This window comes from Neovison vison, chromosome 5 (genome assembly GCF_020171115.1).
Source record: "Neovison vison isolate M4711 chromosome 5, ASM_NN_V1, whole genome shotgun sequence".
NCBI lineage: Eukaryota > Metazoa > Chordata > Mammalia > Carnivora > Mustelidae > Neogale > Neogale vison.
The window spans coordinates 130,243,502-130,268,088 of NC_058095.1; the positions used below are offsets into that span (position 1 = coordinate 130,243,502).

The 24,587-nt window shown below is 34.2% G+C and overlaps 1 protein-coding gene across 1 annotated transcript in view; it reads right to left on the minus strand.

Moving 5' to 3' along the window:
- Positions 1 to 24,587, minus strand: part of KLHL1 (kelch like family member 1) — a 370,470-nt gene that overhangs the window by 218,834 nt on the left and 127,049 nt on the right. Inside the window, exon 3 of the mRNA XM_044249858.1 lies at positions 12,137 to 12,273. Coding sequence (XP_044105793.1) covers positions 12,137 to 12,273 — 137 coding nt within the window. The remainder of the gene's footprint in view (positions 1 to 12,136; positions 12,274 to 24,587) is intronic.

Here is a 24,587-nt window from a genome sequence, read left to right on the forward strand (position 1 = left end):
CTCTTTTGCTCTGTGTTGGGTGAATTCTTTCACCACCTGTGCCTCTGGCCTCCACACAATCAGGTCACCCCATAGTAGAGGTAGTGTTTGTCAGGTTTCTCCACTGTAAAATTATTCTTTTGTCTCCGTTTCCATACTATGATTTCTGGGAGGAGGACGCTATGCATAACGACACTTAATGAATGGGCCATTATGCTCTATTTCCTGGAGGGAAAATTAATTACATAAATGATGTGAAGTTCTTCAAAAGAGACTTGTATTTTCCCCGTTATTTATTTACTTAATAATTTATTTATAGCAACAAATCCCTGCATTTTTTTGAGTGTTTTGAAAAAGGCAGGAGAGTTAAGAAAGTTTTGGTTTACATCATTTCATTATTTTTAGTAGGCTTACATGTCTTTTTAGCAGTTACCAAAAGAAAGTGATTTTTACTGCACTTTGGACTTTTGCTATCATTAAATTATTCCTTATTCTAATATGCACCACATTATTGACTTCCTTGTCCCTCTCTCCACTCTCATATGGAAGAAAATCCTGGTTGCAAACTAGCTTTAGAAAACAGAATGACAGGCTATGCCTGGAAAATCCTATCAACCTAGAGCTTATTAATAAAGAATGTCTTTTATGGATTCCAGCTATAAGAAAAGCATGCTTTATGTTTTTCAAGCACTAAATATATCTCAGAGTTTAAGGGCTCACTTTTAGAAACGTCAGGGAAATACCTACACAAGGGCCGGTGAAAAGGTAGTTGTGATCATAAAACCCATGATTTTTCTAATTCTACCCACACACCTTTTTCTTTAAAAAGCCCAGTGGGTATCAGGTTAGAACTAAAAATTTCAGTAGTTCTCATTTACCTAAATTGTTTTAAATCTAGTATTCTCACATATCTATCATTTGGAAAAGAACAAGCAATTGTTTGCTGAGAATAATCTTGACTTTTTCTGAATAATCCCTTGACCCACATCCATACATAGGCATTCAACTTACTTGACTTTAACCATCAAGTGGACCCCCTATTTTCAGTATATCATAGCTTATAACTCTGTCCTTAATAAACTACATAGACTTTTTTCTACTTGCTATACTTGCACTACTGCTATAGTGTTTAGTGTAACCCAGGCTACCACTCAATACTCAAGGAAATTTTGATTGTGAGGGGGAAAAAAAAAAAAAGCATCAACTCATAGTTACACAAGTTATCCAAACTTCTACTGTAAGTAACATAATGGTCAACCGGTGAATCAAACATACTACACATATGCTCATTTGGCCATTACAGAATTTAATATTTTAGGATATCTTTAGGTGAAACACATTCTTTTGAGTTGAGCATCAGTAACAACAATCGCTCTCTCTAAGAGAGAGGGAGAGAGAGAGTGGAGGTGGGGATGGGTGGAGAAGCAAAGACACACAGAGAATCTTAAGCAGGCTCCACCCACCATGCAGACCCCAACCTCATGACCCTGAGATCATGACCTGAGCCAAAATCAAGAGTCTGGCACTTAACTGACTGAGCCATCCAGGTGCCCCAGTATTAATCTCTTTAAATTAAAAGTACCTTCAACCCAACTGAGATTTATCCCTGGATTTTAATATCTTCCTGTTTGATGTATGAAATGATTAGTAATCTCTGTGTCTGGGCAGTATCATTTGAACCCGAATCAGCCAACAGAAGAAACAGTTTTATAATTCATTACTATATCCACTTTTGGCATATTAGTGAAGGTGTCTGAAGTACATAATACAGAGTTTTATAAATATTCAAATATTCAAAAATATTCTTCTCAGATTTCACTATTAGAAACCTATGTATGTTGAGGAAAATCCTTGTTTTTATTTATAACTGATTGTGCTTCTTTCTCTACCTTGGTGCCTGAGAAGCTAAAACAAATTGGTATGTAATTTCTATGGCTACAAACAGAATCTTAAGACTCTTAGGACTCTTAGGGTGTAAATCATACCAGGGGTGTTGTTGATTTGCATATGAATGCTTATTTCAGGTCTTTTTTCTTTGAATTTCAAAGCCTTATACATACATCACAGATTCTGAGGCACAAAATTAAGACCAAATCAGTCTTGTGGCTTCTGTAAATGACTTTTTAGATTTGCTCTTCCTTTATTTTTCTACTTCAGTGGGTAAAACAGAGGGGAGATTGAAAGGTAAGTATAAGAAAATATACCTTCTCACTGGACAGATGTTACAGTAACATTATGGAAAAGAATGTTCTTATAGAACTAGGTTGAATTGAAGTTATCTACAAAGTTGCTCTGTCTTACGATGCTTAAAGATTTTATGTACTAACTTGGCTGGCTGTGACGCGGAAATAAAGGCTACAGTTTTGATATGTTATCATCTGGCAATCTGCCCAGATCAAGAGTTCTAGCATTCTACCTGCGCAGGAGGCCATATTCCCAATTTCCTCCGTTCTGCCAGGCTTCTGAGTTGCCAGATGTTTTTATGTTTGTTTGTTTAACAGATAATTTTCTTTGGAGCAGTATCCTGGCTTTCAAAATATGCTTAATACGTTATCTTATTCCTTTTCTGCCATCATTTAGATCATTTTCAGAGATTAACCACTTTCATTTTCTGATTATAAGCATTCATATTTTTCTTGAAATCCTCACATCTAACAGCACCTAATCATAATCAGTATTTCTTAGCCTCAAAATAGTTACAAAGTGTTATTGGAAGAATATAGAGTTAACTCTCTAATACATGACAAAAAACTACCCTATACATTATTGACGACTTATTTCCCTCCTGAATGTATTTTACTTTGGAGCCATTTTGAGCCGGTTTGTGACATGGCAAATATAAATAAAATACATATGAAAAATGAGGCTTGTGCTTGAGGTCCTACATATATTTTCTTCGACTTGATAAGTAAAATAATAATTTGTCAAAAAATTTTAAAATGCCCTATTAAAATGCCCATTTATCAGAAAGTAGACTATATGGTCCAGGAAAACACATGAAAATAATTAATGACATATAATTCAAAGTATTGTTTACATTTTGACATGAATGAATCAGAAATAAACATGTTATATGTTAAAGTGATTTTGATAATTCTTCTCACAAGACTGAACTTCCATTACTAGTCTAGATTTTTTATAGATATTTTATTCTGCAGTACCTCACCCCCCACTCCCCACTGTGCACACACACACACACACACACACACACACACACTCCTAAACAACATCTCCAGAGAAGAAGAAAAGACCTGGCAGACACAGGCATCAGACTTGCACGAATGTCATTTAGTGGAATATTTTCTCTGGCAAAGGAGTACAAGAGGACTACAACAGGGCTGTAATGTGTCTAAGAAAGCTCAAGCACACAATCTAAATGAGTCAAGAGATCAAGGTATTCCCTTCTGATGTGTTTTCAGCATACCATTCACTTCTGGCTAAAATGTTTTCCCTGTTGGATAGCCCTTAGTGTCCTTTATGGGAGGTAGACAAAGCATTTAAAAACAAAATTCTTAAGAGTTGTTTTTATGAATTTCATGTCTCCACATGAAGGGGAAGTCTCGCCTGAATGAAGGTGGTAACCAGACAAAATGATGATTTCTGGAAGTCTTTAAAGGGGGTGACTGGAGTTGTTTTATTTGCTTGTTTTTGCTTGTTTATTGTTTTTAGTTGTTTTTTTCCACCACATACTTCTGCAGAAAGAATCCCCACTATCCAATTTCAAATGCAAAGTATTGAGAAATAATCAAAACACAACTCAAGGGGCGCCTGGGTGGCTCAGTGGGTTAAAGCCTCTGCCTTCGGCTCAGGTCATGATCCCAGGGTCCTGGGATCGAGCCCCACATCAGTCTCTCTGCTCAGTGGAGAGCCTGCTTCCTCCTCTCTCTCTCTGCCTGCCTCTCTGCCTACTTGCGATCTCTGCCTGTCAAATAAATAAATAAAATCTTTAAAAAACAAAACAACACACAACTCAAGTATATTTTTAAAGATATGTATTGTTCAGAAACCTATGTGGGGTTGTTGCTGCATTGTTCCCAACTGCATGAAAGTTATGAGAAGTAATACAGATGTGTGTAAAACATCCTGAAAATGTTACATGTTAAACATGTAGTGTTTTTTAATCATTCTTATTTACATAATAATAACAAAACAAAATCAGACTTACATTTGCAAAGTTTGAAATTGTGAATGCCCCAGCCTTAGGATGATCAGTGGTATAGTGCTAGGATCAATCACAATTCTCCATTTGTAGCATCTACATACTTTCTTCAGTTTATTCATGATTTTGTGGAAAAGGAAATTAATTGTAAGAAGAAATTATATTTGATGGCAGTTGGTACTAGGAAAATGGAACTAGTAAAATGAAAAGCAATAAAATAGAAGTAGTAACATAAATACATATAGGCAGCATTCCCTCTCTTGTTAATCAGACGGAACATTGAATACCTTCAGATCTAGCAGAAAAGACATTGGAATGCCTGTGGGAAAACTGGACCATGCTCTCACATCCATGGAATTTTGTTGCCCTCTATAGCAAGGTATTTTAATTTTTGTAACTGACAGTAAGAGTTGACTACTTGCTCATCTCATCTTGTTACTGTGTGGAATGAGATAAGATATGCTAAAATAATGAAGACAATATGTGATAAAAATAATTAAAATATATAAGGCAGTAAAATTGGATAGGTGGTTTAAAAATCAAATTATATATAGATGAGAGTTCATACTATAATACTAACACATATAATAAATCAGATTTAAAATTAATAACGGTCAACAAAGTGATGATTCACTCCCCAGTTTTATCTCCAGTTTCATTTTTTATATGGATTCTGCAAAGGATTTGATGGAACTTATAAAAACACCCATTACAAATAATCATCCTAATTGAGTGCTTATAACATTCTAAGCAGTATGCTAAACCCACATAATTTTATTAGCTCATTTACTTAGACATTATTATTTTCCTTTCTTAGAGTTGAGTAATATTAAGACTCTATAAAATTAAGTAAGTTGACCAAAACCTCTAAGTAAAACTGGGGGAGCACAAAGGATATAGTTAAAATACTTGAGAAGTAAGAAGTAAGTACATGCCAATTAGAATAAATGCCCAACAATCTGAACGAATACTGGGCTGAATCATCTCAGTGAGTTTTGGTTGAATGTTAGTCCTGGTGAAGGCCAAGAAAAACCCCACAGGTCTCTGATGTTGAATTCTACATACTACCCCACAAGTACAACAGGATCAAGTGTGCTGATATTTTGGGATTAGAGTGAAGGTGAAGTGACCCTGAAAAATATAGTCAAAAGGAGATTAATGCAAAAAATACACAGTGTGTACTCTGCACACATGCATGGTGACACAGGAGTCAGTGCCTGCCTTCCTAGGATCCAAAGCAAAATGTAGGACAAAAAGGACATGTAAACAGTTTCTCTATACAATTCCTAGTACCCAAAGGAAAAATTTCAACAATTATAAGATTGTGAGTAACAATAAAATAAAATCCAAGCAGATTTTTTAACAAAACAAAGTTGATTATAAGATGAGATCTGGGAGATTTTCCTTACTTGGGGACCCAGAAAGTAAATGTGAATTACAGGGCAGAAGAGACATAACTTTTCCACTATCGCTAATAAATATTAAGTTTCATATACCAATTTCTTTTTCAATCTGTCTATGAAATTCCATAGCATGAAGCCAAGATGCAGTTTAGTAACAACAAAATGTTATAAAATATTCAGAAAATGTACATATTTTTTATTATCTATTTTGATACAAAAATTTCTCCAAATTAGCTTATAGCATTCATCACACACACACACACACACACACACACACACACACAAGCAAATAAAGGTTCTTGGGATAACGAAAAGGCAGAAATAGGATGACAATATATAACTGATTTATTTTTATAATTTTTACTTTTTTTCTTCCTGAATATATAGATTATGTCAGCATCCTATGGAAATTACTAAATCAATATTTTAAATTAATGGATAAAATAATAATAGATAAAGCCAGTCTTTAAAGTCACAATTTCTTAAATTGAGAATAGAAATTTTCCAACTAGTGAAAGTTCTAACTTTAAAACTAATATTCTGCTAATGTGCTTGCATAATTCATGCCACTTGAATTAAACCAGTAATAAAAATGAAACAATAATTTACGTTTAATTACAATAAAAAATTCTGAGGGGAGTTTAGAATATTCAGTCCAGGCTAACTATATTGATGTATGCTTTTTTAATATTAAAGCAGAACATTAAACATCTCCTCTCCTGTCTGTGTGTATTTATTTTGTTCAAATGTTTGGCAGTAAGCAGAAGCTATCTTAACATTTGTTAGCATGTACTAAGATTTTAATTAACTTCAGTGGCACATAAACCTTTCTTTTTTTAATAAGGAAGTTAACTCTTCAGTATGATTAAATGTTTGCCATTTGGCAGTTTAATTTTCTACCTCTCTATTTAATACCACTGCTAGATGGACAGCTTCCTTTATTTAAACTGTGTCCTTATCAGTTCTCTACAGGACCTGACACTTTGCTAGTAACCCTGCAATCCCATCTCCCACATTTGTTAGAACTCTATTTCCTTACGCATCAATGAACACAGTATATTTTCAAGTATGTCTGGATAGTAGGGACTATATAAAAGAGAAACCAGAAGGAAATTTCAATCAACCTGAAAGAACGCTAAAATATAGTGAACTCCAGAGCATCCTTTTCAAATATATTAAATTTCCTCTTTTATTTTCACTATAGGATCATCAGTTTTGGGCCAGAATGCAAATACTGAAATGTGTATATATATTATACATGTAAAATATATGTGTTTTTGTGTGTGTGGTGTGTGTATGTATATCTACATATATGTATTTATTTAAATACACACACACACAACCAATGTAATGGCCTTCAAAATTTGCTTTATACCATTCTGTAATAAAGAAATATTAGAGTGTCTATTAAATATATGTTTATATGAAAAGAAGACAGCAAAAGCTAGTTATTTTATACCCTAAACTCGAAAGTCCCATAAAGACAGAAAAATGTGTGTAATTAAGTAAATTGTCTCCCAAAGACTATCGGGCACAGCACATAGTAGGCATCTAGTAACACTTGAAAGTTGTTCAGTGCATTTACAGGACAAGGACTATTAGGCATTAATGTGCTTAAGTTGATAGGTACTATTGCCTTGTGCAGGGAACTAGCAGTAAGACTGGGAAGAAGAATGATCCAAAACTGCAGTAAGCCACTGTACAGTAATGTGGTTGTTGATTTAAGCTACCCAAACTATTTTGGTCACGAGCTGCTCCAAGGAACTCCAGCATAACTGATAACTTTATAAAAGGACATTGATTCAGTAGAGAAAATGCCATTAAATGTATGTTCTGATGTTTCATTCTAGTAATAGATTCAGTGTCTTACTATTGATCTTTGTCAGGTTACTTTATTTCATTGATGGACTGCCTGAAGAACTTCAGAGGTTCTTAAAGCTGGAAAAAAATCTGTCCCCTCACATTAATTCAAAAGAGACCAACAAAGTTCTGATTTGTCTTAGATGATTTTTCAATGCTTATTTGAAATACCAAATATGCACTTCTTATAAAAGACAGTTTTGGTGCCTCTGCTTTGCCTCACATAGTTAGCCATGAAAAAAATGTTCATCTATAAAATTTATAATGTAAGGGATGGAATTTCTATAGTTCTATACATCTCTAAGTTTCTATATAATATGAAAGTAGAATGAGATAAACTATAAACATATATATTTTTTAAATTTTCTTCTTTGATTCTGTGCTTGTAAGTATGTTCTGTAGAATCACTCCAGAACAACCTTGACTTCATGATTCAAATCACAGGCTTTATTACAGATTCAATAATTACTATCTCAGGTTTCTTTTCTAGATGAGTAAAATTACAGAACAGAAGCTCCATTACATGTAGGAAAATACTCAAAAAGCTGTTTTTAAGTATTTGTACTATACTAACTGAGAAAGTCATAAAGTGGAAAGTGGTACACAAATCTTACTGCTTTTGAAAACAGAAGTAAAGAGCTTTTTCACTATACCCTGTTCTAATAATTTCATTCATTATCAAATTTGTTCAAAGGTTTATGTTATATTAACCTGTATCCATCCAGTCTTAATTTGTATTTTATCTTCTAGTCCCTAGTGTGACTCTTTTCAGGCAGTGTGTTTAAATATTGTTAGCTGAATTATGGTTTCATTTTGAAAACTGATACACAATATTATAATTGTGTATCTTTTGGATTATAACTAAGAATTCAAACTTTAAATGTAAGTCACCAGTTATAAAAGGAGATGATTTTATGACAGGCACTATTGATTTTGCCCTCTTTGCTTTCTATGAATTGTTAAGATCATACTCAGATTTCTTGGTTGAAAAACATTAAAAAAATCCAATGGAAAGTTTTAAAAAGAAATTTTGAAACCATTTAAACAGCTAAGTAAGAACTTAGGAAATTGATATGAACCTCATATTAGATATACAATTATTTCTAACATTAGTGTAAATTTTCATTTCTTTTCCATTCCTGAACAATGACAATGTGTGAAAAAAAAAGACCTAAAGAAGCTAATTTTGATACTGTAATAATTAGACATCATTTTTATTGCTGTATTTTAATCCTTTATGCCACTAGAACTGTTTAATTTTGTCAACATGAAAACCTTACTGTTTTTTTATCCTATCTTATATATTGCTAATATTAACTTTTTTAATTGTTATGTTTCCTTTAAAAATATTCATATTACCCTTGAGCTATTACCATTACCGCAGTCACCTCCTTTGTACCTAGGTCCGTCTTCCTAGTTACCAGAAAAATAAATCTTTAACTACTTGCCTTCATTCTTACTGGAGCTCTATCAGGCCCCTGGTCCCACTTTATTCAAATTTGCTAGAGTAGGAGAAAAGAGAGGTAGACGGGGAGGATGTCTCCCATGACTTACCATGTGCAAATTTTACTACCTGAAATTCTTTAAGGGATAATTCCTCATTCTTCAAATCAAAGATTATTAAACCTTATAATCACTGAAGCTTATCTTAGTCAAGAATTTATTGCAAGCTACTTTACGCTTTCATTTTCCCCCTTAATTTCTACATTAATGAATAAATTAGCTACATATGGTTCTTTCAAACCTTCCAGACTTTCCAGATCTCATGGAAGTTTTAATCTGTTTAAATTATTTTAAAGCAATCTTATGGATCTCTACTGAATACTTTACTTCTACAGCTAATAGTTAACTATCAGTGCTTTACAGAGTTGATCTTCCTTAATTTCTCCAAAGCCTCTCAAACCTCAAAATTTAAGAAAATATTATCAAATAGCTGACCTTTTAAATGTCTTTACTGCTCATTCATTTTTCCCTCTTCTGTGATGCATTCTTTTTAACCTACTACCAAGAAAAGTCTCAGAGACTAGCTAGCACACTACCTAAATGGACACATATACAGATTCATCCTATTATTACATTTCTGTCATTGCTCACTACATCTCTTCTATTGTTGTAATTTGTTTAAAAAAAAACTTATAAAAAGATAAGGTATTTTATCTTATGCCCCCAATTCTCCCAGTATTAGCTTGTAAATTATTTGCTCATCTATCTCTATAAACCAACAATCAGAAATTTATCAATGACCAGGGAGCTATGGATATTGCATCAAAGACCAAAGTAGCAGTGGCAACTGAAAGGCTACTTTATATCCTTTCTGCCTTCCATAAAGCTGAGCAAATCTGGGTCATTACATTCAGCAGGGAGCTTTGAAACACCCTTCCAACTTTGTTCTGCATGATGATGAGTGTCTTTTGACCTAGTTTTGAATAAGAGAAATGCAAGATTGCCAGGCCATGGAGACTGTAAGGATTGGATTTATGCCTTTTTGTTCCTAGAAAGATCCCTAAAATGAAAGTTTCATGATTCTTCCCTTTCAAGGAAACAGTGTGGTTATGTTTATTCTCTTGGTTGGGAGGCCAAAGATCCTTTATGTTACTATTTCAGGTTGTATGCAGATTTAAATGGACTAAGATGGTTTTAATGGCCTTCAGCTTGACTAAGCTGTAAACAGGCTACGTTCCGAACTTCAGATCTTTGGTCTCCCTTTTCTCAGAGAATTTACTTCAGAGAACTTGTACTTGTTAAGTTCTTTCTCTACCCCTCTGAGATGTAAGTAAATTTTAAAGCCTTTTTGCAAGTTTTTCAACCCAGGAATCTTGTTCTTAAGGCCCCAGAAGCATTCTCTTTGAAATGTCAGCTTCAAGGATGATAGTAGTACCCCTGTCTTTCAGTTTTTGTGGGAAATAGACGTATAATTTGAGTGAATGTCTTGCTCTGAGTTGTAAAACTACATTATGTCCCAAAGATAGGAAAATGTTTACTTTTCCTTTAAGTAAAGCCAAACAGTTATCACAGATGGTCTCTGTACTCTCATCCTAACACTTAAAAACCTCTCCCTCCCTTTGTTTCAGCAGAATTAAAGACTGAACTTTGTTTTTCTCTCCTTTTCCAACAGCCTTGAATACATACTTGCCCACTTGCTTACCTTTGTCCAGTGCAATATTTGTTTGGGCAAAATATAATTTAAAAATAATTGTGGTCGGGTGCCGAGTAGCTCAGTCAGTTAAGTTCCCAACTCTTGATTTTGGCTTAGGTCATGACCTCAGGGTTGGGAGATCCAGCTCTGTAGGGCGCTATGCTCAGTCAGCTTGACGTTCTCTCTCCCTCTCCCCCTGCCCTTCAACCCTGCATGGGAACTCACTCTTGTGTGTACATGTGCTCACACACTCTCTCTCTCTCTCTTTCTCTTCAAAATAAATAAATAAATCTATTTAAAAATGAAAATAAATAAAAAGAACTGAGGCTGGAAATGTGTGTCTGTCCATCACATTGCTACTTTGAGATAAAGCACCCAGAGCATGAGCATTTTTCTTTTCAAAGAGTCTTCATTTACTGATTAAGTGTTATAGTAGCAAACTCCCCTCTATGAGAAGCCAAATCGTCTTTCAGGAAGACAGATTCCCACTAGTCCCACAGCATTTTGGTCCTAGTAGCTGATCTTCGCAATGCCAACCTCTTGTTTCCCATAACCAAATACGCTACAAAAACACAGCTCCTTAAACTAGGGTCCTGCTGCTTTGATCATCAAGGCCTAGTCTACAGTTTTTCTTGTTTCATAGCATGATTGAGAGTTCATGCAAAATAAGCCACATGCCATTTCAAATTATATATATATATATATATGTATATATACAACTTCAGTTCATACTATCTACCTTGACTTGTATCACAATACCTTATTATAATGTCTCCCCTTACCACAATAATCTTGAAAATTATTAAAATGTTTTAAATGAATATGAGCCCTGATAATGCTTCGAACAGCAGGTTTTATGCCTTCTAACTCTTCAGGTGTCACATTATATCAATATTTATTCCCTCATCTAATTCTTCTCCGCTCAGACTATGAGCTTCTGGAAGATGAAGACATCTTATTCATTAGTTTATTCTCCAGAGATACAGCTGATACTTGCACACTGAGAAACGTTCAACAAATGTTTGCTAAATTGGCAAACTTATCTGAATATACTAAATATAACATAATGCAAAGGCCATTAGAAAATGTCCACATAGTAGATCAGGAAGAAAAAAACCTCAAAATGTAGTCATTTCCATAACTCTAAGTATCTTCATTGTCCTTTTCAGCTAAGTTTGTCAATTCCACCTTAAATGTTCTGTGAAGATTTTAATATTAAAATAATAAAATTTAAGAACAAAATAATTATTTCTTTCCAAAAAGAAAGAAAATCATAATATATTTCTCTTCCTGATGCTCTCATGATGGACATTTAAAAAATTCTTATGTAATAATTAATAACCTCTTTGCTCCACTCCCAAGCTCACTCTATTGACTATTTTTATAAGCTTATTAAGACCTTTGTCGATGGGAATAGGGTACCTGTATACATATATACATCTGTGAGTCCATGACAAATGAAAAGGTAGTCTGATTTTTCCCTGATAAACTTTTAACTGAAAAAGAGAAAGATACAAACTAAGCACATTTTAACCTTTAAATTCTCAAATTCTCAAATTCACAAGACATCAACATGAAGCTATAATTCTTTTACTGTACCTGTATATGCAAACTGCACAAGGTCCCAGAGGGCATTGGGGTCTATGCCTTCCATCTTGATCTCCTCTTGCTTGGCCTCACAAACATCACTTGTAAACATGGCAGCAAAATAGTCGGAGACTGAGCTCAGAACAAGCCTGAAAGAATCATAGGGTCCAGTTTAGGTCATGAATGTAAAGCAGCAGATGCTAAGGGTCAGTAAGAATGTAGTACAGGGGCACCTGGGTGGTTCAGTCAGTTAAGCATCTGACTTTTGGTTTCAGCTCAGCTCATGACTTCAGGGTCCTGAGATGGAGCCCTGCGTCAGGCTCCACGCTCAGTGTACAGTCTTCTTAAGATTCTCTCTGCCCCTCCCACCCCACTCACTCTTTCTCTCTAAAATAAATAAATGAATCTTTTAAAAAAATGCAGTACAAAGGTACTCTATCTACCTACCTACCATCTATGTATCTCTGTAGCTATCTATCATCTATCAATCTATTTATTGCTTTATAATAGATTTTACTTTTCAAAACTGAGTTAGTTTTGATCACAGAACATCCTCCTATCATTTTAAATACACACCCCCCCATTTAGTTTTCTTCTCTCATTTTCAATACACATTCTTTCTGTCATAATTAGTTCTTCCATCCTTTTGGATGAGAATCCAATTATTTCTGTCTATATACTCACTTTTTAACCACACTATCTACTAGAGACTCTCATTATTCCCCACTGAATTAATGGTGCTTCTATATTGAGAATTTGAGTCCTGAATGTAAACTTATCTATCTCTGAGATTTCTATTGTTTTTGCTTATTTGCCTGCTCTTGTGACAATATAATAGTCTTTTCAATGCTATGATTCTAAATATGTCTTTATAACCATATTAGACAAGTCCTCCTTATTTTTATCTATTAGTGAAGTTTTATTCTTTAAAGCTTTAAGTTTGTTAAGTTCTTCGAATAAGTTAAATGGAATTTTAATTAAAAATGTACAGAATTTCTGATTTTGGTGATTTTTGGTATAATTTATAATATAAAGTCATCCAGCACAGAAGTATAAAATATCTCTCCATATATTCATGATATCCTGTCTGCTTTCTATTCAAATTTTAAAGTTTTCCCTAAAATTGCCTTATATATTCTTGTTGATTTTTTTCATACTTTAAAGTGTTGTTGGCATTATGTGTAGTAACTTTTTTTTTAAATTTTTATTTATTTACTTGACAGACAGAGAGAGATCACAAGTAGGCAGAGAAGCAGGCAGAGAGAGAGGGGGAAGCAGGCTCCCTGCTGAGCAGAGAGCCCGATGCGGGGCTTGATCCCAGGACCCTGAGATCATGACCTGAGCCGAAGGCAGGCCTAAACCACTGAGCCACCCAGGCGCCCCTGTGTAGTAACTTTTTAAAAAATTCTTCTTGTGTTGGTTTTTGTTGGTTTAAAATTCATTAGTTGAATCTTTCATAAATAGATCTTTTATCTGGCACATTTATTGAATTATCTTACTAGTTCTTTTGACTCTGCTATTTTTCTTTCTGGGTAGATGTTTATATCACTTGCAAATAATCCCATTTTACATTATTCTTGTTTGTTTTCTATAACTTTTTTTCTGTTGATTTTCTTAAAACCTCATCCAGGACCTCTAGTATTCTAGTGGTGTATTGAAAAGTCACTGTGCCAGGGGGAGAAAATTTCTGTTTTTCTCTGTCTTCAAAGGCACAAATCTAAAGATTCTCCTTTTAGTAAGATACTTGCTGAGTGTATTACTATGTAAATTTACCATGTCAGAAAGTCCTCTTCAGTTTCTAGCTTTATTAACCACTGTTAAAATATATGGGTGTTAAAATTCACAAAAGGCCTTTTATCGCAATCAAAAGTATCTTTAGAATTTTCTATTTATAGTCACAAAGAGATAAATCTATAATTTTCTCTTGTAGTAATTTCTGATCAGACTTTTGAGTTAATATTACATAGCCTCATAAAATGAGGTGGCAACTTCAACTCTTTTTAATTTTGGATAATGATTTATAGAAGAAAGCAATTAATTTTTCCCTTAAGTTGTTCCATAACTTACCTGAAAAATATCTTGATTTGACTATTTTGAGAAAAGGTGACATGATCTCATTTTAATTACTTAACAAACTACAAGGATTATTTTTGTGCTCTATGTCTTCATTATCCACTCTTACATTTCACATTTTTAAAGATTTACACATTTTATCTTGGTTCTAAAATTTATTGGTGTATAGTAATGTACATAACATTACATGTGGCTTTAATTCTACATATATATTCTCTGTTCATTTGGGTGAATTTTTTATTGTCTTTTTAAAAAAAATCTCACTCATTAACATTTTAACTACATCCTTTTTGCATATTGATGAAAGTTGTATTTTTTTTAAAATTGTTCTTGAGTAGGGATCCAAATTTTTTTTTTCTGTAAAAAGGCAGATATTACACATTTTAGGCACTGAGAGTCATATATATATATATAGTCCATCACACAGTTCTTTTTCAAAAAATAATTTTCAGTTGATTAAATTAGAAAAATAACTTTTAGCTCATGATCTATGCAAAATAAGCTGCATACTGATTTCGCCCCTGAACAGAAGTTTGCTGACTTTGTCCAGAGATAATAATATTGATCTTTAACTAATAGCAGTATCATCAAATAAAATTATACTACCATGAATATTATAAGAGCCTTACAACAGCATAATTCTGTTTACCCAATCCTGGTCAACCAAGAATTTCTTAAAAGAAGATCATATATGTAAAAGTAAAAATTTATTTTATATTTATCCCCTTCTTCACTTTTTTGGGGGCATTATTCATTTCTGAAGAAGTATACTTCTATCTAGTATCAATAACCTTAAACTGGAAGAAATTTTTTTAGTATTGTACTGCAGGTGTGATAATAATAAATTCTCCCAATTTTCATTTACCTATAAAGGTCTTTATTTACCTGCATTGGATATATCTTGAAAACTTATTTTCACTTGATATAGAATTCTAGCTTTTGGGACTAGGTAAATAACATTCTATTATGAACTAGGCTCCAATGTTTCTAATAGAAAATCAGCTGTTTTCATATAATTGTTTTCCTGATTTACTATGTCCTTTATATCTAACTGTTGTTACTTTTTTTGCCTCTTTATCTTAGGATTTTAACAATGTGATATGCCTAGGTGTGGTTACTTCATATTTACCCTGATTATGGTTTTCTAAGCTTTCTAGAGCCATGAATGGACATTTTTTTAATTGAATTCCAAATTTAGACTTCACGTTCTCTTTCTAGGACTCTAATTACATATATGTTTCAGTAACTGACAGTGCCTCATAGGTTGTTCAGTCTTAGTTCATCTTCTCTCAATTTTTCTTCTACTCTGTGTTTTACTGTAGATGAATTTTAGTGACTTGAATTTTTCCAAATATTTCCAATATTCCCACTGCTTTATTCATTATATTTATTTTTTCCTGTAGATATTTTAAATTACTTTTCATAGTTGCTTTAGCCTTTTACTGATAATTTTTGTCCAATTTATTTATTTTCAGAAAAACAGTATTCATTATTTTTTCACCTCACCCAGTGCTCCATGCAAGCCGTGCCCTCTATAATACCCACCACCTGGTACCCCAACCTCCCCCACCGCCACTTCAAACCCCTCAGATTGTTTTTCAGAGTCCATAGTCTCTCATGGTTCACCTCCCCTTTACTGATAATTTTAACACCTGGATCATCTCTAGGTTGGTTTCCACTTACTGATTTTGCTCTTGACAACGAATTACATTCTTCTGTTTTTCTCACTGTATTTCAATTTTCAGTTGTATAATGGTCTTTAAAAAAAAAAAGTTGAGACTAAGAAAGGAATGTCATTCTCCTCTTTGCTTATTTATATTTCTTCTCTTGTTTATGCCACAGGTTTCTGATAGCTTTAAAGAAAAGATATAAATATTTCACTTTTTGATGATTTGTTGTCATTTTAAGGGGAGTTGAAGATTTTTTATGTACTTTTTCCTAAGTGGAGGGGTGCCTAGGTGGCTAAGTGTGTTGGGTGTCCAACTCGATTTCAGCTCAGGTACTGATTTTGGGTCATGGGATCAGTCATACTCCAGTATGCATGCTCAGTGTTGAGTCTGCGTCTCCCTCTCCCTTCCACCCACCCCATGCGTACACTTTTCACTCACTCTAAAATGAATAAATAAATAAATAAATCTATCTTTAAAATCCTAAGTGGAAATATAAATTTCAAAAACATTGAGTAAAAGTTTTGACAATATATTCTGATTCCAAAAAATAAGAACTGTAAAAAAAAAAATGCATTGTGGTTAAGAGGTATCTTTTTCATAGTTTTTTAAATTATAAATTCTGAAACTTCTTTCTGCATAGAATAGATTAAATTAGTACATTCTTAAAGACAATCAGAAAAGGTTACTCATTGATGGAAAATGGTGTTACAAATATGTAAATGGAGACTAAAATAAATCCCATGACTCTGGACTAAAAACAGACATATCAGTGTAAAATTACAGTTCTAAATTAAAAAGCAAAATAGATTTGGCTTGGGTCATGATCTCAGGGTCCTGGGATCGAGCCCCGTATGGGGCTTTCTGCTTGGCAGGGAGCTTGCTTCCCTCTCTTTCTCTGCCTGCCTCTCTGCCTGCTTGTGATCTCTCTCTCTGTCAAATAAATAAATAAAATTTAAAAAAAATTAAATAAAAAAATAGAAATACTGTTGGTGCATGTGTATGTACATTAAGGAATCTTTGGGAAAAAAACAGACTACAGGGCTGAAATATGGAAAGCACAAGATGATCCTAGAACATCTTTTATTCTTGAAAGCGAGGAAATGTTTACAAAGTGATAGGGGATATGTCAAAAGAACCAAATGTGATGTTTACATCTGTAAACTAAACAACAGTAAACTGTGGACCCACTTTGTTGTTGTTGTTGTTGTTGTTGCTTTAAGATTTAAATTTATTTATTTTAGACAGCAAAAGAGAACGTGTGGGGTGAGGGGAAAGGAGAAGGAGATAGTGTCTTAAGCAGACTCCACACTGAGTGCAGAGCCTGATTTAGGGTGTGATCTCACAACCCTGAGATCAGGACCTGAGCTGAACCAAGAGTCAGATGCCTAGCCAACTATATCACCCAGCTGCCACAGATGCACTTCTTTCTAAGAACATTGTAAGGGAAAAGAAAGGAATAAAGGTCAACACAGGGCATTGTTATCTAAAAGCTTTCATAGTTTTCAAATCTGGAGATATTCTTTTTCAATTACTTATTTTGTAATAATCTTATTTCTATATAGGTAATCTATAGATTTCTAAGATTTCTACCTATATAGATTTCTATATAGGTATTCTTATTTCTATATAGATGAAGGGCATAGCAAAAGTTAACTTCAACAAAGAGAAACATTCCTTCTTAAAAAAAAAAAAAGAAACATTTCTTCTTTTTAACTGAAAAAAAATCCTTCAATATATACTTTATGTATGTAAAGAGTACTTTATGGGATCCATGATTTTAGCTACCCTATTAATATTAATGCCTAGGGTGAAAACATGTTGAAAATACTCAAAGTTATCAATTCGTTAAACATTTAATTGAGCCATTAGTAACTAAACCTGTTATATCTTTATATTCTCAAAATCTGACAAAATTTTGCAGACCTAGGTGTCTTCAAATATTTACTACATACCAATTAGATAGATCAGTGTCAAATCAGTTTTATCAAAAGAACAAAATATGATAATATATGCTATGAAAATAAGCTGTCATAAACCAGAGAGAGATATATTATTCCTAGAGCACAACAAGTATATTGATATAGAGTTAACCAGTTTAATCTTACATACATAAAGGCTTTATTCATAACAGGGACACATCCACATAGAGAACAATATGTGACCTGTAGAATTAAATCTTAAATACATGAAATTTTTTCAATCAAGTATAACATACAAAACATGTTATATTCTTTCATTCACTAACAGAAGTGCAAACAAGTTAATACTGCATTTATTTTTTATTTTTTATTTTTTTTATTTATTTATTTGAGAGAGAGAGACAGTGAGACAGAGCATGAGCGAGGAGAAGGTCAGAGAGCGAAGCAGACTCCCCATGGAGCTGGGAGCCTGATGTGGGACTCGATCCCGGGACTCCAGGATCACGCCCTGAGCCGAAGGCAGTCGTCCAACCAACTGCGCCACCCAGGCGTCCCTTAATACTGCATTTAAATTAAGTGACACATGAGATGGAAATTAGATTTTGGAGGAGGGATTTAATGCATAACAGAAAGTAGTATCTTTATATGTATGTATGTAAATTCTATTAATGCAAGGAAAGCAAGAGCCAAAAATGCATAAATATGTGAATCATGCAGCCATTCTGGAAAATCTCTCCTTGAGGTCATCACAAATTTATTTTCTGTCAAATCTATTCAACTTTTCTAGCTGTACTCCAATTTATTGTCAGTGTTTGACATTGTTGACCTTCTCCTCTTCTTTAAATCCCCTTTTTAGCTAAGGCAGTACAGACTCTCTTATCTCAGCTTACCTCTGATTCATTGACTTCTCTCTCTACTCTTATTTCTTGACTCTTTCATTACCTTAGGTTTTTTCTCAGACCTCTAAATTTTTGCTTTAACACTCACTGTTTCAGAATCATCCTGGAGCATGGTCTTAATTATTACCATTATGGTGGTTTTAAATCTTGCCATGTATCTTGAACGCCTATAGAAACTGCTCACCAGATAGCCCAATAGTATTTCAGGATGCTCTAAACTAAATTCTGAGTCTTCCCTGTGAGATTATTTTTTCATTTTAACCTTTCTGCTACTAACTGGTGCACCACCAACATATTGAACTTTTAGAGTAGATATTAAGAAGTCACTATTTATGTCGCCTTCTCTTTCATTGTCTATATCAAATATGACACAAAATCCATCTTTTTTTTTTGTACTGGAATTTGTGTTTACCATGGTCAGACCCCCTTTATGAGGCACAACTAGGTCCCTAGTGCTAGTGATATCATCTATCCCTTCTCTAGAATCACACTTGGCCCAATACGAGATGCCTCCCTGGGAGTTCATGTGTTCTGCTCCTCTTAGCTCATCTCTGACCTGCGCAACCTCCCCCTACTGTCACCTGTGAGTGGGCCCAAATGACAATGGATAATAAATGCAGAGTGCACTCACAGGTGACAGTAGGTAGTAGTACTACCTCCTACTAACTTGGGTGAATGTCTTAATTTTTCTCTATCTCCATTTTTTACTCTGTAAGAAAAAGGTGAGGAAAACAAGAATTCCCTTCTCTCCTAGGACACAACTGCTAAGTATATTCAAAGAATGTCCAGCAGGGCCTGCACATAACCAACATAGTGAATGTTAACTAGCATTAGGACCATTATTATTATTATTGACTTAATTATGATACTCCCTTCTTCAGAAACCTACATGAACTTCTAATTATGCTCATGATTTCACATCCAAGTTTCTCTACTGGTTTTCAAAATCTGTCATAATCATTTTGTCCCAATTTTTTTGGCTTAATTTTCCAGGATTTCCAATACAAATGACTCCACTTTAAGCCAGTACCTAAGAAGTTTCACAAATTCTTTACTCTCTATTTTTCCATATTACTTTCACTATCTGAAATAGCACATGTAGAATGGTGTTATGTTTTATAATCTTTTTGCATCACCAACAAGGAGTAGACTAAGACATACATATTTAATGTGCATTTGTTTTATGCAAGGAAAAATGCTTCATGTACTGCTGAAATCCAGTGGTAGGTATAAAGGAGGACATTAAAATGATACTTTAATGACGGGAAAACAAGTGAAACAAAAGTTTTTCAGCTTCTCTTATCTCTCCCTCTCCCAGTTTTATTGAGATATTAACACATATCATTTATTTAAGGTATAAAATGTGATGATTTGATGCACATATATGTTGAAAATGATTATCACAATGTATTTATAATTATATCTTTTTGGTGAATTGATTCCTTTATCATTATATAATGACCACCTTTGTTTCTTGTTACCATTATGCTTTAAAGTCTATCTTGTCTGATAAAAGTATTACTACCCTTGGTCTCTTTTTGTTTACATTTCCTTGGAATATTTTTCTCCATTCCTTCCTTTTGGAGACTATGTGTGCTCTGAAAGCCTAAGTGAGTGTCTTGTAAGCAGCATAGAGTTGGGTCTTATTTTATAATCCATTCATTCACACTATACCTTTTGATTGGATAATTTAATCCAGTTATATTTAGAATAATTATTGATAGGTAAGGATGTCCAATGCCACCTAATTGTTTTCTGGCTGTTTTGCAGTTCCCTCACAAAACAACCTATAAATATAAATATAAAAGTCTATTTTAAGCTGATAGCAACTTAATCTCAATCACATACAAAAACTACTTTTTTTTTACTCCACACATATTTTGTTTGATGTCACAATTTACCTCTTTATATACTGTACATCCATTAACTCATGATGATTGCAATAATTATCTTTAAAATTTTTGTCTTCGTTTTTTTGTCTTCTAATCTCTGTATAAGAGTTACATGATTAACACATTATGACATTACAGTTTTAAATATTCTTTTTTTTTTTTAGATTTTATTTATTTGACAGACAGCAATCACAAATAGGCAGAGAGGCAGGCAGAGTGAGAGGGGGAAAGCAGGCTCCCCGCTGAGCAGAGAGCTCGATGTGGGGCTCGATCCTAGGACCCTGGGATCATGACCTGAGCCGAAGGCAGAGGCTTTAACCCACTGAGCCATCCAGGCGCCCCTTTAATATTCTGAATTTGACTGTATACTTGGCTTTACAAGTATGGTTTATACTTTCAAGGTTTCATGTTACTAATTCAAGTCCATTCATTTCAGCTTGAAGAACAACTTGCAGCATTTCTTCTAAGGCATGTCTAGTGGTGACATATTTTCTTAAATCATGATCCTTGCAGCTTTGCATTATTGTCTATGCATTCAAGGAAGTAGGTGGCTCTTCCAGTCTTTATAGACTGACTTTGGCAGGCAAAGTCCTTCACCAGTCCGCCCATCTAAAGATTCTGGGTGGGTCAACTGTGGTACAAGCTTCCTGCTATAGTCTTTGGGTGGTGAGATCTGGTTTTAGGGTCAGCGGGTGGGTGGGCCTGGTACTTTGGTATACATGTGACTAGCCTGGTGCTTGAGTCTTCAGGGGTACCTGGATCTTGGATCACTGGGATGGGTCTGGCACTTGAGTCTGAAGTGACTGGCTTGGGACCTGGACTACATAGGTGGATGTGGGTCTCAGGTACCAGGGTTGAGTTTGTCATCTGTGTCCTTAAAGCCTGATTTGGTCCCGGGATGTTTTGGGAGCCTGATTTCATCAGAGTCAAGCTGGAAGCTAGGGATACTAGGGATACTGTGTTTACCTTAGTGCCAGAGAAAACATGGAGTTTGGGGCCTCTGGAGTCAGCCTGTAACCTGGGACCTTGGGAACTGGCCTGAAGGTTCTTTTATCCGGGCCAGGTTTGCTGTTGGGACAAGTAGAGGCAGCCTCAAATCTAGGTCTTCAAGGGCCAGCATGACACTGGGGTGGGCTATCGACCATGTGTACATGGAAGCTGGCTTGATGCTCTGGAGGGTCAAAAGCCTGGATCTCTGGTAGTCAGCCTGGATGGGCCTAGCAGGAGTCTGGGTTCCTAAGAACCTGCCTGTAGCCTGGGTTCCAAGCAAGTGATTGGGAACCTGGGGCCACCAGGAGACCTAGCCATGAAAGAAGGCTGACATTGGGATATGCTGTGAGCCTGAGTCCATAGAAGCCCTCTGGAAGCCGGGTACCATGGGTACTGCCTGGAACTGTGACTATTACATGGGGACACAGAAGCCAGAAGGCACTGAGAACTTTTTTTTTTTTTTAAATCCTGAAATTTTTCAGAGCCTTATTAACTATAAAGCTGATTTAAAAAAAAAAAAAAAAAGATTTTTTTTTTTTTTTTGGACAGAGAGAACATAAGCAGGGGGTGGCAGGCAGATGGAGAGGGAGAAGCAGGCTCCCCCACAGAGCATGGAGCCCAATGTGGGGCTCAATCCCAAGACCCTATCATCATGACTGAGCCTAAGGCAGCTGCTTAACCAACTAAACCACCAATTCACCCTATCAGGCTGACAGAGAGATTTAGGTGGATGTTGGATTTAATAAAATAGAAGAGATGAGCTACTTTTCTGTCATCACAGAAAATCTATGTAAATAAACTTCCCATCAGTACAGATATAGTACTACTTGTCTACTTCTGAATATTAATATCAAAATTTACTTATGAAAGTAATTTCTTTTTACTGCATTTAATATGTTTTAACTGTTTATTTAAAAATAGGTTTTATTTATTTATTTGAGAAAGAGAGAGAGAGAGAGAGTGCACAAGCAGGCAAAGGGGCAGAGGGAGAGGGAGAAGCAAACTCTGCTGAACAGGGAGCCTGATGTGGGGCTTGATCCCAAGACCCTGAGATCATGACCTGAGCTGAAGGCAGACACAACTGACTGAGCCACTCAGGTTCCCCTAAGTGTTTCTAAATATATCATTTCAATTGCCACTTTTAGCTTCAACTATTTTCATGATACTAATGCTCAGTAAAAAATACTAAAATCATATATATGTATCATATATATACACATATCTATATATATGTGTATTTCTATGCACATAAAATTATAAATAATACTATTTCCAACTCAGAGGATGTTAGCTATTTAAGATTTTCTCATTTACTTCTGTGTAATGCACTTACTCCTAATAATGGCTAGAGAGGGAAAAGACTTTCACAAACTAAATGGTATTTCATTCTATACCTGTACATTTTAACAAAGTAGGCCCTGAAAACCCTTTAATTCTCCTAGCATTGAAAATTTGGCTGTCCAGGGATGCCTGGGTGGCTCAGTTGGTTAAATTAGTCTGCCTTCGGCTCAGGTCATAATCCCAGGGTCCTGGTATCAAGTCCTGCATCCAGCTCCTTGTTCTGCCTGCTGCTCCCCTGCGTGTGCTCTCTCTCTGACAAATGAATAAATAAATAAATAAAATCTTAAAAAAGAAGAAATGAAAAGAAAATTGCCTGTCCAATGATTAAAATTGATCCTGTCAGTCTAATTTTTGGCATCTGACATCCCTGATTACAGGCAGACTACCTAACAAAAATTCCCTATATTTAGTACTCAGGGATTTATATTCAGTTTTTTTGGTTCACTTGTTGCTGATCAATTATTCTGGGTCATTTATGGGAAGTTTATATTTATTTTACAATTTCTCTGAAAACATAAAGCACAGACAAATTCAGAATTTTGATTATTTTCCATGACAAAAATGTATTAACATGTCATCTTAAGTATTATTAGCTTTTTAGAACTAACTTACTTAAATATATGCTTAGCAATAATCGAATATATCTATATAAACATTACATTTCATAAATACATTGATAGTTATGACTTATATCAGGTTAAAAACATATATACAATATAACCAGAACAAAAACAAAGGGTTTTATGGAGATCCCTTTAATAGTCATAATTATTAACTTAAGTAGGGATTGATTTGAAAGGTTTGAATGATGAGATAATAATAAGAAATTAAATATACATTACTTTATGAATGAATATTTAGTGAGTGCTTATAAGATTAGCTTTCAGTGTCTTTCCTAAAGGAGCAGTAGATCTTAATGTAAATTGCTTTTTTTTCATTATTTGAAATTATTATAATAGCCCCATGTTCCAGTGCTAATGATTGTAACATCATATATATTTTGCCCAAAGGCAATACTCATCTGTACTAATCAAAATATAACAAAATAAGTAAAACCCATTCGTTCGTTACTGGTGCTAAGATGATTATTTATTTAAAGCAAAGAACTGATTTTGCATTAATTATTAGCATTTTACTGTGCAAAAGTGTAAATAAGGACATACAGTGTAACTGTGTTTACTAAAAACAGCACTTGCCTTTTCCCCATGCCCCATAAATATTTTCCCACATATTAGTTAATGTATGTTTAACTTAGAATCATAAGTTCATAAATTACTTATAAAATAGTACTAGAGTCTTAAGTCATGATGTAAAGAAAATATAAATCCTTATTTGCATGAATTTAGCAGATAGCCTTAGGCTAAAATTTTTCTTATCACATTTAAGGAAAGTATAGATGTTGACAATAATTACTCGCTGTAATGTCTGCTAACTACATAAAATATGTAAATGTTCAAATTTATATGTGTAAAAGTAACAATTACCTAGACATTTTAGGATAATCTAAAGTAACAAGCAAGTTTATTTCTTAGTCATCTTGATTATTATAAAATAACTTGTAAAAAAAACAAAAAAAAACTTGTATAATTAAGTTATTTAGAAAATAATATTAAAAATCTAGATAAAAAGAATAACAAAGAAAACAATGTAGAATATAATTAACATGAGAGAATTGTTCA